Source organism: Aythya ferina (assembly GCF_964211825.1).
Source record: "Aythya ferina genome assembly, chromosome: 1".
Taxonomy (NCBI): Eukaryota; Metazoa; Chordata; class Aves; order Anseriformes; family Anatidae; genus Aythya; species Aythya ferina.
In genome coordinates, this window is record NC_140296.1 from 34,943,590 (window position 1) to 34,958,097 (window position 14,508).

Sequence of the window (14,508 nt, forward strand, 5' to 3'; positions counted from 1 at the left end):
TCTTTAATCCTTTGATTGACAGGAACTCTCCAAAAATCTTGTAAATTATATGTAAGATCTAGTTTTCTTCCCTGTTTCAGTCTAGTAAAAGCTTAAAGAGGAGGGCTGAAAAAAACGTCTTGCCTCATTCACTAGGATGTAATGTGTGTGGTAAGAGCTGCAGGCTCAAACAAGTCTTCTGGCACATATATAGTTAAATTCTCCCACTCTATGAGTAAATTTGTGTGTAAAAGTTGCAGAACAATGCTATTCAAAATAAAAATTTAAAATGACCACCATGTAAAATGGCACGTTAGAAATGTTTGATTGTGTCCAATAAATGAGACCTTTCACAAAATATCAGCCATAGGAATGCATATATTTTCCCTGAATCCCAAACAGACTTAGACTGGCATATTAGTTAAAAAGCTATATAAAAGGAAAGATCATGTTCAATAGTTGTACTTTACACAAATAAATTCTAGTAAAAGACTTATCTTGAACATATTTCTACGAGGAGCAGCTGAGGGAGCTGGGCTTGTTCAACCTGGAGAAAAGCAGGCTCAGGGGCAACCTTATTATTCTCTAGAGGTGCCTTAAAGGAGGCTGTAGCGAGGTGGGGGTTGGTCTGTTCTCCCACATGCCTGGTGACAGGACGAGGGGGAATGGGCTAAAGTTGCGCCAGGGGAGTTTTAGGTCAGATGTTAGGAAGAACTTCTTTACCGAAAGGGTTGTTAGACATTGGAACAGGCTGCCCAGGGAAGTGGTGGAGTCACCATCCCTGGAGGTCTTTAAAAAACGCTTAGGGATATTGTTTAGTGGAGGACTGTTAGTGTTAGGTCAGAGGTTGGAGTCGATGATCTTGAGGTCTCTTCCAACCTAGAAATTCTGTGATTCTGTGATATTTTGTTACCATGAATGATATGTCAGATGTCAAATTACCAGTTCTTTTATACTTTTTTTTTTTTTTTTTTTTTTAAAGAATTAATTTCTCTTTTCCCAATTAGAAGGAAAACAAAACAAAACAAGCAAACAAAAAAAAACATTTTGCTGTAGGGTTTTGAGGTGAACATTGACACAAAGGCTAAAATAACTTCAAAAAGTCTTCAGTTTAGTGTTCATTCTGTGCAGCTACCTCCATCTTTTAGATTAGTACTGTTCTGCATGGTCTGCCTAACCAAAGAATAGGATTTTCCATGCTCTTTGATCTCTTCAAAATATATTGAAAACTGAAATCAAGTGCTTTGCCTTAGTTTGACTTTGCTGGCAACAGTGAGCTGAATAATGTACTAGGATTTAGAGTCCTCCTAATATCATCTAAAAAAAAAAATCTTCAGAATTGATCATTGATCTGGCTTTAACTGGGTGCTTTGAAGACATGATGTGTGAATAAAAGAATAAGGAGCAACAATCAAAATTGTTTTAAAAAAGAGAGAGAATAAATAGAAAAAGGAATACCAGCTAAAACATATATAGAGGAAACAACCCTATATGATTAAGAGGCTGTACAAAGTGTCAAATGTCATTCTAAGAAAAGAGCACAATTTCTGTTTAAAATATTCAGAAGGCAGAGCTAAATTATTTTCTTGATAGCCATAGTGCAGAGCTCTTTGCATATATTGTCAATAATGCAAAAATTGTTCTACAAAACACAAATCTCTTTTCATTTATTTCTTTCACATTAATCATCTAGGTTAGAGGTTTTCTACATAGTAATACTAGGGACAATTAAGACTGTTTAACACAGAGACAGATGCCAGATGTATGCATGTAACAGTTACAGAGGAAGCATATGCATAGTATCAACTCTACAAATAGTTGAGCTCCCTAGGCACTCAACAGTTTTGAAGCTAAGGGAGGGAATGTTTTTATGTTATAACATTTTCCCTTGGTGGTAGCAAATTAGCTGCCTTGTATCCATCTTCAGCTGCAACTGCAGAGTCACTTGAGAGCTTACAAATAAGTTTAGAGCTCTGCTAAACTGCTTCTTAGATACCTAAGAAGCAGGATATGCACCATGTGCATGATGTAACAGATTAACTAAAGAAAAAGAAAAAAAATGGATGATTTTTTTCTTCACATAAGATAATTTTTTTATACCTTAACTACTTGCAGAATTTGTGCAAGGTCTTTATAAAGAGACCTTTACAATTACTGGAATCCATCACTATAATATTTACTTCATTTACAGTTTCATACATGCTTTCCACCATGACTTTACTTTAATGGGTGCCCCCACCTCTTAGCCTTTTTGTTGTCTTGGAAAGAAAAGACAAGAGACTACTACAGATACTTTTGGCCTGAAATCTTCATCACAGATAATGAAAGGAGGATATAAATGGACCCTTATATCTACCTTAAGGCTTTTCAAAACCCGCCTCTGGGTTTTCTATAAATAGAATAAAATAAAATAAATAAAATGTTGCTCATGTTTCCATCTCTACAATGGGTTTGGCAACATTTTATAGCACGTCCACCACATTTCTAGGGGTGTAGCATCTTCATCATCTCTCCAGGGTAAGGACTTTTTTAAAGGAAGTCTACAGATAGACACTGACTGACATATTCTGAACCCTTCAGCAGTTTTAAAGGTATCAACTTCAACTTCTACTTGTTTTGCCAGAACAATATTTAAGTCATATAATGCCTCACTGTTGAATTTTCTTTGAAGGATATTTAGACACATAATCTGAGGGCAAAGCTAAGACCCTGATTGCATTTTTCTTGGTGGCATTTTTTGTACCTAGCCTTTAACTCTATTTCTAGAACTAAAACACATTTCTTGTAGAAATATGACTCAGATGAGGGATTTCTAGAGACCAGAAAAAGAGCTTCTAACAATTAACAGGCTTAAAAAACTGAACATATTAGTGAAAAAAAAAAACGAGCACATAATGACAACATCCTTGGACATAGACCCCAAATTATCAATTTTTTCTTAATGGTATGTTTGGTCACATCAGAGTCCTCTGACATCAGGACTACAGATTAAGCTATAACAAATGAAAAGATTACAATGAAAAATGTGACTCTGTTGAGCAGCTCAGTTACTGCAAATAAAAGTAACTTGCAAGAGAGATTTTCTGTATTCTTGTTGTTTATATATATAGTCTTGATCCTGGAAAGATAAGAAAGTGATATAGATTAGGGTTTTTGATGAAGGATCTGTGGAAATGAAGACACGAATACTCTGAAATCATCTTGAGTGTCTTTCAGAGATTCATTTACAGTCCATGGAGAACCTGGAAATACGTTATTTAATCTGTTTACATGTACAATCCTCTTTGCCAAAGTAGTTATTTTTAGAGAGTCAGATTTTGAAAACGCATCATTCATTATTCTTTCTGATTGATGTAATTAGAGCATCATTCAGGCAGAAACCTAAGTAAGATAGCATTATGAAACTCAAATTCGTAAAAGAATGAGGGTGCTTCATAAATTGGCATAAGGTTAATCCCATTCTGGAGACCTCTTTCGAAGGTGGTAATAAAACACAACACCAGCAATCTGCTAAAAAATAGTCTAGGGCACCATCTAATCAAACAATAATGAATATGCTACTTATCATGCCATAAGGGAGACTCCATATGAAACCGGTAAATCATTTCTTTTTTCCTAGGAAGACATTTCTGTGTCTGTATGTCCAAATGAGATTTCCTTAAGGAGAAACATCAAGGAAAGTGTTCTTCCTCCTATTCTGTCAGATGCATTTCACCTCCCATGAAGCCCAAGTGTATGACCCTTATACAATATCAACCTTTTGAAGCAGAGAATGATACCCAGTGGGTTTTTCTATCTATCAGTATAAAGCAGACATGGTCTTATTATGTCTCGTAAAGGAGATTTTAAATGTAAATCCAGGCATGCTGGCAGGAATGTGGGGAAAGCTGTATTCTTTTTCACCAAAGTAGCCAGATTTTTGAATGGTTCAACATCTATGGTGCTGCTAAATTTTGTTGTTGTTGTTTGTGTGTGAAATTTTGCAAAGGAAAACAGATAATATCTGAAAAGCTTTAATGTGTTGATTCTGTATTGGACAAAATCCTCCTCCTACACAGAATGATACACTTCCATTCAAGAGAACCTACCTATAGTCAGGATGTAAATAGAGCTATCAGAGGATATAGAAATAGATTTCTTCAGAAACCTGTTTCTCTACACAGTGGCACCCTCATCAGTCAAAGTCTGTAAACAAGTTGTCATATCCAAATTTGAGACAAGCTTACAAAGCAAAAAGCTTAGTGCCTTCTAATTAAAGATCTGTATACTGAGATAATTGGCATCTGATGAAGAAGGTTCAGTAGTATAATATATAGCTAATCATTGGTGGCTTGATGCTGTGACAGATGTGGATAGCTTCTTTAAATTATGGAGTTTTTATATTGGTATTTTCAGGAAATGTCAACAGCATGATTATTTTTTCATTAATGTTGTCTTTCCTTCCCATTCATTGCTTTTGTTTGTCATAATCACTTGTCTCTAACTGTACAGTCTATTATTATTTGTATAGGACACAGCATAATGGGGCTGCTTAATGATTGGATTCCTAAACATTGCTGCAGTACAATATACAGTGTTTAGCATTTACTAAGTATTACAAATTAGATATGGAAATTATAGATATTACAATTATGACTAGCTCACAATAAAGTTAGCAATTTATTTATTTATTTATTTATTTTAATATCATGCAAATTCTGCTAAGGATTGCACAAATTCAGTTAGGTTTCAGTTATGAGTTATTCCAGTTTATGTGTCAGTACTGAAAAAATCCTAATATAAAATCTGTGGAACTGTCTTGATCAAGAATAAGAAAATGTGTTATACTAAAAATATTCTTTCTAACAGATCCTCAAACCTATTCTTTTCTGTTAATCACTGCAGTTTTGTTTCTCTTCTTTTCCAGGAAACAGCTTTTGGGCTCTACAACAAAGATTTACTGTTTAAAACTGTGAATTTGTCAGGTCACTAAAGTCTCCCTGTAGCTTCTCTACTAAGTGCAGAGCTGGCATAGCTAGCCTTTGTACATTCCTGCCTACAGTGCTGGGCTAGGAAGAGTTTTTTATGGTGGGATGGGGAAGAGGCCAAAATATTTTTTCATGGCTGTCATATGGTAATTTTGCTGCAAATTAGAATAGGTGCCAGTCTGACTTGCAGGCAAACTTTGGAAAACAAAGCTGGGTTTCCAAAGGTTTCTCCTCTAGTGGGAAGAAATTATTATTCAGATGGGCACTGTTTTTTCTCTGCTGCCCCAGACTGATAGGAAAGCAGATAATGAAGTACCCCCTCACCTTTCTTCTATGTGCTTTTTTCAAGGTGCAATAGAAAATAAGCGTCAGTTTCTAAGGTAGCTCCTCTCCCATTAGGTCTGTTGGGGTTTGTTGGGGAGAAGTGTCCCTTGCATTTGCCATCTCAGTGCATGGGGCTGGAATATGCTTTCACTTCACCATCAACTATAAATGACCGTGTTTGTACAGTCACTTTTGAGAACGATAGCAAGAAGTGTCAAGGACCATGAGCTATGTCCAGAACACAGATGAAAGCTGTTTTTCTGCTTTGGAAGTTTTGACATTATTGGGAATTTTGGAAGCAGAGCCTGTCCCTGTCTGTGACTCACAGGTTTGATTTGCCTCCAGAACAGCAAGGCAGAGGCCAAAGACCCATTGTTGGGATCTGTGGACCAGCCCGCTGTGAGGATGGAAAATTTTCAGGTAACAGAAATATTTTCTTGCTGTTATGCTGTCTTTAAGTAAAAATATATGATCATCATTAAATTGTTTATATGAATTTAAGGCAGATTTCCATAAAACAAAATGTTAAATATTCTATAGTGCTTATTGTAATCCTGCAATATTTCTCTAATATTTATAGTCTGGGACAACTGTGAGCTAGAATTAAAGCCATAAACCCACCTGTTTTTTATTGTTTTAAAAGTGTTTTATATTATGCCAATATTAGAAATATATTTATCCTCTGTTCAAAAAACAAGCAAGCAAGCAAACAAAACAAAACAAAACACAATGACAACACAAACAACAACAACAAAAAAAAAAAAAAAAAAAAAAAAAACAGAGGAAAATTATAAGGATTACAGGCATAAATGCTTTAGTTATAATATCAGGAAAAGACTGCATGATCCAAGAGGTTTACAAAGTGGCAGCCCATTCTTATTTTACTGCCAGTCATTTTGCTAATCTGAGCTACATAATTGCTTTGCCTAACTGAAAGGAGCCTTTAAACAGACCAGCCAATAAAAATACTCAGATTGGAGACAGTTCTGCTTAATAACAGTAAGCATGTGTATGGAAGTATTTGTTTACCTCTGCTCATTTATGTCAAAATCAATTGTAATTAAGCAGGAATCTAACCACAGAAGTAGTACTTTAGCTGGTTGTTCTCATCAGAAGTGTCATATACCCCTAGTCTTTAGGCCATGTCAAAGAAGCCCATTTATTTCCATCCTGTAATAAATACCTACTTACAGTCCTTTCACTTCTTTAGTAAAGGCAATTGTCTGTCTGAAATCAGAAGAAGATTTTCAGGTATATTGCAGGAATTACTGAAATTATGAAATCAGAGTTATTTATATTCTCCTTTGGATGTCAGATATAATTTATTGTCCATTTGTTTATACATGTTTACAGAAAATACAGACCTTCCATATCTATTTCATGGTATTAAAATATATAAATTGTACTTTACTAAAGCATATACTACCTCTCCCCCCAACCCCGCCTCCCACCCCTCCACAATGCACACCCATAGTATGCCTGTCATCAGACCAGAGGAATATGCACTACAGATAATTTTATACCTTGGTTCATTATTGATTGAATTCTAAATGGAAATGTTTTCAGTAATGAACACAAGTTAACAAAATTAAGGGTAAAATAAGTCTGTTTCATAGGGAATCAGTGTGAACTCCATGCATGCATTCAAAGGTTTTTCTTTTTTTTTTTTCTTTTCTTTGTAATGTGAAACAAAGGCCAGAAATACCTGAATTACTGCTTGTAAAGTAATAAAGGATAGAACATTGCAAGAGTGAAGGTGAATAGCATCATCAATGTGAAACTGCATGCTTCAAAAAGAAGATGCACTTTTTGGGATCAGTCCTCTCCTGTGTTTTTCATTTGGAGCTGTTAGTCCTTGAGATGTTCCAGTGAGCCATCCTTGCTTATTTTTTAGCTTCCATATTTATATAAGGGGAAAAAAAATGAAAGTCTATTAGGAGATGTTCATGTGATAGTAGAAACTAGGTGTCAACTTTTGATAGAGAAAAAAGGAGTTAATGGGTAAGACAAGAAGAATAAGTAGCATTTCCTGGGACAGTCAAAGGCTACAACAAAGGCTACTGTCATTTGAAAATATTCAGTATTATTTGTGCATTTATTTGGTCATATTTTTATTTATCCTCCTTTGATGAGCATATGTTAATATAAAACTATATATATATATTACATTTTGAAACAAGTTCTTAGAAAAGAATGCACTTAAATGACTATTTAACAAGTCAAATTTTATAAATTAAGTGTCAAATTGTCTACTTTGCTTCACTTCTAACACAATTTGATAAAAAGATTTACAGGATTAGGGTGGAATATGATTATATATATATATATATATCTGCATGTGTGTGTATATGTCCAAGCTTACATGTATGGGATGTATACACATATACATATATTTAAAATCTGATTTTCACTATACACAAACTTGAACACTTCTTTATATAATGAACACATTATATATAGTACTTTGATACAAATTACAGTGTTCTTCATGTTAAAAACATAGCACGTGAAATATTTCATAGAAGTATTTAAATGCTGAGGTTGTACATGTATTGTTTACTTTTGATTTGCTTTGTATCTTCGTGTGTATGTGTAATTTAAATAATTAGGCTCCAATTAAACTGGAAAAAATGAATTTGTGAACACTGATTATGCTGAGTCACTGCTTTTTCTTTTAATTTCTTTTAAGAAAAAAAAAATCATTTTTGTCACCATTATGAAAATTGTGTATAATTAATGAATTAAGCTGTGATATCACAGTTTTAGCTATTGAAGGGAGCCAGATATCTAAAGCATTAATTAATTAGTTAAATGTATAGTGAAATATATTTATGGTGAAATCAAGTACCTCCTTTTAAGCGTACTCATAATATTTATGAGGAAAGGGTAGGAAATTAAAAGTAGTGCAATAAAAACATCTTTTGCTTTAAACTTGCTACAGAAAACAGCTGTTAAATACCAGCTTCTCTGGTAATTTAGAATAAAATATGCAAGGTATGTCTAAGGTTACAGCAAAAGACATATCTTGCACTGCAATTCATATTTTTTCAACATAACTTTCTTTGTAAACCATCTCAAATTTCTGTCCAGTAAAAGCTTGCTATATAGGTGTCTGTTGTTTCCAGTTAGCTTCTTTCCATTTATTTCGATGGCTGACAATTTAGCAGTTCTATTTTTGTGTGTGTTCTCCCTGAAGTGCATAAAGCACTTCTGATTGTTTAGCCTTAAAGCTCCAGAGAGTTTGGAAAACCTCTAGGCTGCTTCTGTTCATTGTACACACTTGCACTGTTAAGGGCTTATTTTCAACAAGAGGGAAACAAGGTAAAGACCAATGGTGCATATCACTCTACCAGCACATCTTGCTGTACAGAACAGTGTTTGACCTATTTTACATATATATATGTATATATATACCATTAAATTGATTCTGTTTTCTCATAGGTACTAATTTGGTCCTTGGTGATAGTTCACTTCATGTTTATAGTTTCTGCTGCTAATACAAAGTGGCCTGTTCGATTTTCTTCACTGCCTGCTAGCTGTAACAGGCAAAATTACAGGCTAATGGTGAGATGAGCAACTTATTATGCATGATAATCAATACTTGAAATCCATTTCCCATGATGTGACACAAAAAAAATGAAGTGAAGACAGATTTTCAAAACTAGAATATCAAAACTCATGCAGTGCAGGTGGTTTTCACTTCAAGGTCATTCGGGATTTGTTTCTTCACAAAACTGCCTTATTTTTTGACTTCATATTTAATTCACTCACTGCTAAGATGCCCGGGGAGCAGAAATGGAAAGTTAGTCAATATTGCAAGTATGAATGCAAGTATAAAAACTGCTTTAGAAAATGCAGGAAATGGGAAGGGGAAGGAAGATGTTACAGCCAATATATATGATATATAAACTGTATGGCATATATCTCTTTTACTTACAGAGCTTGCCAGCAAACTTTATATTTTTATTGATGTGAATGAATAATGCAAATACTGTATAAGTTATCCTCATACACAGTGTATGAGTAGGCAAATGAGCTAACAAATTCAAATCTTAGAACACAACTTGGTGACAAAATCAACCTAATCAATTTTGAAAATCTCAAAGCATAGTTTTTGGCACAGTACTGAGTACCTAGCATAGTTAAAAAATTTCCATTGGCTGAGAAATTCTCTGATCTTTACCTTTCATCTTAAGTTTATTAATTTCAACAAATGAATCAGTTCAGGGAATTATTTTGTTAATAATGTACAGTCAATTTTTAGATTAAGAGAAAGTTTTAAAATGGAATCTCCTATTACATAAATTATCCAGCTGTGTATTTTATACTTATATATATATTTAATGTTGATAGTAGGAAGTTATGTAAGTTAATTTTCAGATGCTATGACACAAAGCTAGTACGTGAAAGACTGAAAAAGCTTCCCTTCTTCAGATCTTCTGATTCTCTTCTAGTAAACTGTGACCTTTCAACATATTAAACATGGGAGAGCTATTTTCCTTTTTTTTTTTTTAATTTTATTTTAAATTTTTGTCTTTTGCTAAAAAGAGACCAAAATTATATGAAAAAAAAAGTATAAATTATAGTTAAGTTTGCAAAAAATAAAAAATAAAAATTGTTGGCAAATCTATTACTTGCTTAGGAAAACCTTCAAAAATGCCCGCAGACTTTTATTCAGCATTGTCGTGCATATCATATAAGAAGAAAGTCATTTCAGATATATGTTAGAGAAAATCCTGAATGAAGCAACTATTATTTCTCATTACTTTACACTTTTTCATTACGTTACACTTTTTAAGCCAGTGGGTAAGTTTACCACAAATCCACTCTAAGATTTGTAGGAGGAAAAGAAAAAATAGCAAAATCAACTTAGAGAAAGCATTTGCAAAGTCTAAAATGCCCAAATTGCTATAGAAAGTTTGGTTTGCCTTGGCCTTGGATCATTCTTTTTTATTTCCATTTCTTTTTCTTTCTTTCTTTCTTTCTTTCTTTCTCTCTTTCTCTCTTTCTTTCTTTCTTTCTTTCTTTCTTTCTTTCTTTCTTTCTTTCTTTCTTTCTTTCTTTCTTTCTTTCTTTCTCTCTCTCTCTTTCTTTCTTTCTTTCTTTCTTTCTTTCTTTCTTTCTCTCTCTCTCTCTTTCTTTCTTTCTTTCTTTCTTTCTTTCTTTCTCTCTTTCTTTCTCTCTTTCTTTCTCTTTCTTTCTCTCTTTCTTTCTCTCTTTCTTTCTCTCTTTCTCTCTTTCTCTCTCTCTCTCTCTCTCTTTCTCTCTCTCTTTCTCTCTTTCTCTCTCTCTTTCTCTCTCTCTTTCTCTTTCTCTCTTTCTCTCTCTCTCTTTCTCTCTTTCCCTCTTCCTCTCTTTCTCTCTTTCTTTCTTTCTCTCTTTCTTTCTCTCTTTCTCTCTCTCTCTCTCTCTTTCTCTCTCTCTTAATCTCTCTCTCTCTTAATCATTCTCTTCCTTCCTTCCTTCCTTCCTTCCTTCCTTCCTTCCTTCCTTCCTTCCTTCCTTCCTTCCTTCCTTCCTTCCTTCCTTCCTTCCTTCCTTCCTTCCTTCCTTCCTTCCTTCCTTCCTTCCTTCCTCCCTCCCTCCCTCCCTCCCTCCCTCCCTCCCTCCCTCCCTTCCTCCTTTCCTCCCTTCCTCCCTTCCTCTCTCCCCCCCCCCCCCCCCCCCCATTTCTTTAGAGGGAGGGATTAGAAGTTTCACTTGGTAGCTTTACACTGCAGAGCTTTGAAGCTGTAGAAGCTCTGGAAAACTAGATACAGAAAACCTTAGTGGAAGTGAACTAATGGTTGGAATAAGGTATATGTTATTTTTATGTATTAAATGTATGACTATATTTTTCATTAAACAGTTTTCCCACATGTTGTGCCTATGGGTGGGCATATATGTCCATTCCATTTCGTTCAAGTGAAGTGAAATCAGAATTTTTCCCAGTTCTGTCAGTGTACTATAGTCTCAAAATTGGGGATGCATTTTACTCTTGCTTTTCATTATGATTACTCTAATTTGTATTCTACACTAGAACCAGAATACGGTTTACTTTTCCTTGGAGGTCCCCTAAATTTTTTATCTTTTAAGCCTGTGGGTTAACATTCTCTTCCTCAAAAATCACTCTGTGTCCTCCTCATCATTCTTACTTGCTTTTGTTATTTATTTATTTATTTATAAGATATTAAACTTTTCAAGGAAGGGAGCATGTATACAGAATAGCACTCTTTCATAGGATTTCATCATTAATAATAATAATAATAAAAAATCTCAGCAAATTATCTCATTTTGATTTAATTGATCATTGTGACATACAATTTTGGATAAATTTAAGTCACATTATATTCATGTCTATTGGACTCAGAAGATGTGTTTTTTCTGTGTTAGGTTTTTACAGTGCAGCTGTTCATGAATCTGACGGTTATTTACAGACATCATAAGATTACAAGGAATTTATTTTTTAATTTAAAATTTACCCTATTTTCAGGTCAACAAGTTTGCTCTTTTTTTTTTTTTTTTTTTTTTTTTTTTTTTTTTTTAAGATCTGTTGTACATGTGTGTGCGTGTGATACATCCTTACATATAAATACATATTTACTTTTTTTTTTTTTTTTTTTTTTTGCCAGCTGAAACTCCAGGCATTTAGTATGTACTGAATTCCTCAAATCAAATTTGAAACACATTTTTCTATTTTGTGGCTGAAAATACTTAATAGTTAAAAATCAGACTCAAAATTCTGATCAAAACCTAGAGATGGTAAAAGGATTAATTTTGTCAAGAATTTTAAAATGGTGAAGGGTGACCCAAACATATTCTCTTAGTGCAAAATAACAGACAAACTAAGAACTATTAAAATTTATGTTCTAAGACTGTATATGACAATATGTATATATATTATTTAAATATATATTTTTTGAAAGAAATAAGACTACAGAAATCCTGATAACATTATCAGTTCAAATATCATGTCATGGTTTGTCATTCTTTCAAACTGTATGTATTGAGGAAACACATTTTCAGTTATTGCACCACAGCAAAAAAACAGGAAAGCTGATTACATGATCCATACTCATGCCTAATAAAATTGCAATACACACTTTTTGACAAACTTATATTTAATGCATACTGGTGGAAAATTTTAGTTCTCTGTTCTCAGCAGGAAAAGTAGGCTCTTTAACAAAACATTTTTATTTCATGACTGTCATACAACATAACAATTACAAAAGAAATGGAGGTGACAAAATGAAAAGCTAGCTTGCTGATTTGTATGAAGTGTTTGTATTTCCAGAAAGGCAGTCATTGCTCAGTTATTTGATTTGAAAAATTAATCCTGATAATGCCTTTTGAGTTCCTTAAGTAGTGTTCGCTATTTTCTAGGATGAGTTTTACAGAACAAAGCCTAACAGATTTCTACAGCAGATTAGTTTACAGATGAAGCTCAATTCCACTGAGAATGATTCTCTAATGACCCCTTTTTGCTTCCATTGGGCTGTGTGAATGCTTTAATACCTAGAGAATAGCATTAAATAAATCTATTGTTTCAACTAGTCAGTCTATGCAATCCTTCTGAAATATTTTAATTACAGCTTTTCTTTTTCTCCATAATTAAGAAACCAGATGTCAAGTAAGTCCATCACAAGTTGATCATAGACTCTCCTTTAATTTAAAGAAAACCACTTATAACTAGAGTTTTTCTCTTTCTTCTTTGTTTTGCAGAGCAAGAAGAATGTGTTAACTGCACAGATGAATGCAGAGTGCTTGGTCATTCTGACAGGTGTTGGATGCCACAGTTCCCTGCAGCCAGCCAGGCTGAGAATGCAGATTATCGCACAAATCTCTTTGTACCCACAGTTGAAGCTAATGTTGAGACTGAGACTTATGAAACTGTGAATCCCACTGGGAAAAAGACTTTTTGTACATTTGGGAAAGACAAGAGAGAGCACACTATTCTCATTGCCAATGTTAAACCTTATTTAAAAGCCAAACGTGCCCTGAGTCCTCTGCTTCAGGAGGTTCCCTCAGCATCGAGCAGCCCAACCAAGACATGCATTGAGCCTTGCACCTCAACAAAAGGACCTCTGGATGGCTGTGAAGTGAAATCAGGAGCCTTGGCTGAACCAAACAGCCAATACTTGTCAACTGACAGTCAGTATCTATCGCCTAGTAAACAGTCAAAAGACGCTCCCTTCATTGCATCAGATCAGATGGCTAGGGCATTTGCAGATGTGCATTCCCGAGTAAGCCGAGACTCAAGTGAGATGGACTCTGTTCTGGAGCAGTTAGACCGTTCAGCCCGGGATCTAGGCAGGGAGTCGGTGGATGCCGAGGAAGTTGTCAGAGAAATAGACAAGCTCTTGCAGGACTGTCGGGGAAGCGACCCTGTGGCTGTCAGAAAGTGAGGGGAAAATAAGGACAGGCTGGCAGTTACATTCCTCTTCTGCTGATTAAAAACAAAACAATCAAAAATAAATAAATAAATCATAAAATCCCCTGGCTGTAACAGATTTACAAGAATGAAGGAAGACCAATGCTGCTTTAAGGCTTTTAGTGAACATCTGAAGTGCCCACAAGTATGTTCTTTTCACTGCTCTTTCTTTTTGACAGATAACACTGGTTTCATTTTGACCAAACTTTCATTAGGGCAGAGTCAAGTACACTAAGAACTATATGAATGAAGGAAAGATGGTGCCATTTTGACAATCTGATAGGAAGGTGTGAGAAAGGTGGAATGGAAATACATCTGATACTTTGAGACTGTCCTCAATAGCTGATGCTGACTTTACTGTTTACGTATAAACCCCAAGAAAAACAGGGTTGAATATTTCTGCTGATCTGTGGTGAATTTCCAGCAGTGACCGCAGGCTTCTACTGAAAGTCCTAAAAAGAGTTCTTGTAGTAGTCCAAGTGACACCGAACATTAACATTCATTTGTGGTAAACATTTATGTACAAAGTTATCTGCCACAAATATGAGAGAAAAGAAAAAAAAAAAAAAAAAAAAAAAAAAAGAAGGAACAAGAAAACAAACAAAAACCCACCATTCCAAATCATTACTCAACAAAACATATCCTGATCATTAGTAAAACACTTCATATCACATTAAGGTTAAATGTAAAATGATATAGTCCATCTTGTCCTGCACACACATAAGATAATTCACTTGATAAAAAAGAAAAAAAAAAGGATTTTAATATCTATTTAGCATTTTAGTGTCCAACAAAACTATAGTTAGTGATAAGTTTAAAAGAAAAAAT

At 34.4% G+C, this 14,508-nt stretch overlaps 1 protein-coding gene across 4 annotated transcripts in view; it reads left to right on the top strand.

Moving 5' to 3' along the window:
* PCDH17 (protocadherin 17) overlaps positions 1-14,287 on the top strand; it is an 89,993-nt gene extending 75,706 nt beyond the window's left edge. For 2 of the 4 annotated variants that reach the window (XM_084525868.1, XM_084525869.1), the window contains exons 5-6: positions 5,616-5,690; positions 12,972-14,287. In XM_084525868.1, coding sequence (XP_084381994.1) covers positions 5,616-5,690; positions 12,972-13,654 — 758 coding nt within the window. In that variant the 3' untranslated portion in view covers positions 13,655-14,287. Of the gene's footprint in view, positions 1-5,598; positions 5,691-12,971 lie in introns of all 4 variants that reach the window. The other 2 variants (XM_084525871.1, XM_084525870.1) reach the window with 2 other exon arrangements.
* The last annotated feature ends 221 nt before the right edge of the window (positions 14,288-14,508 follow it).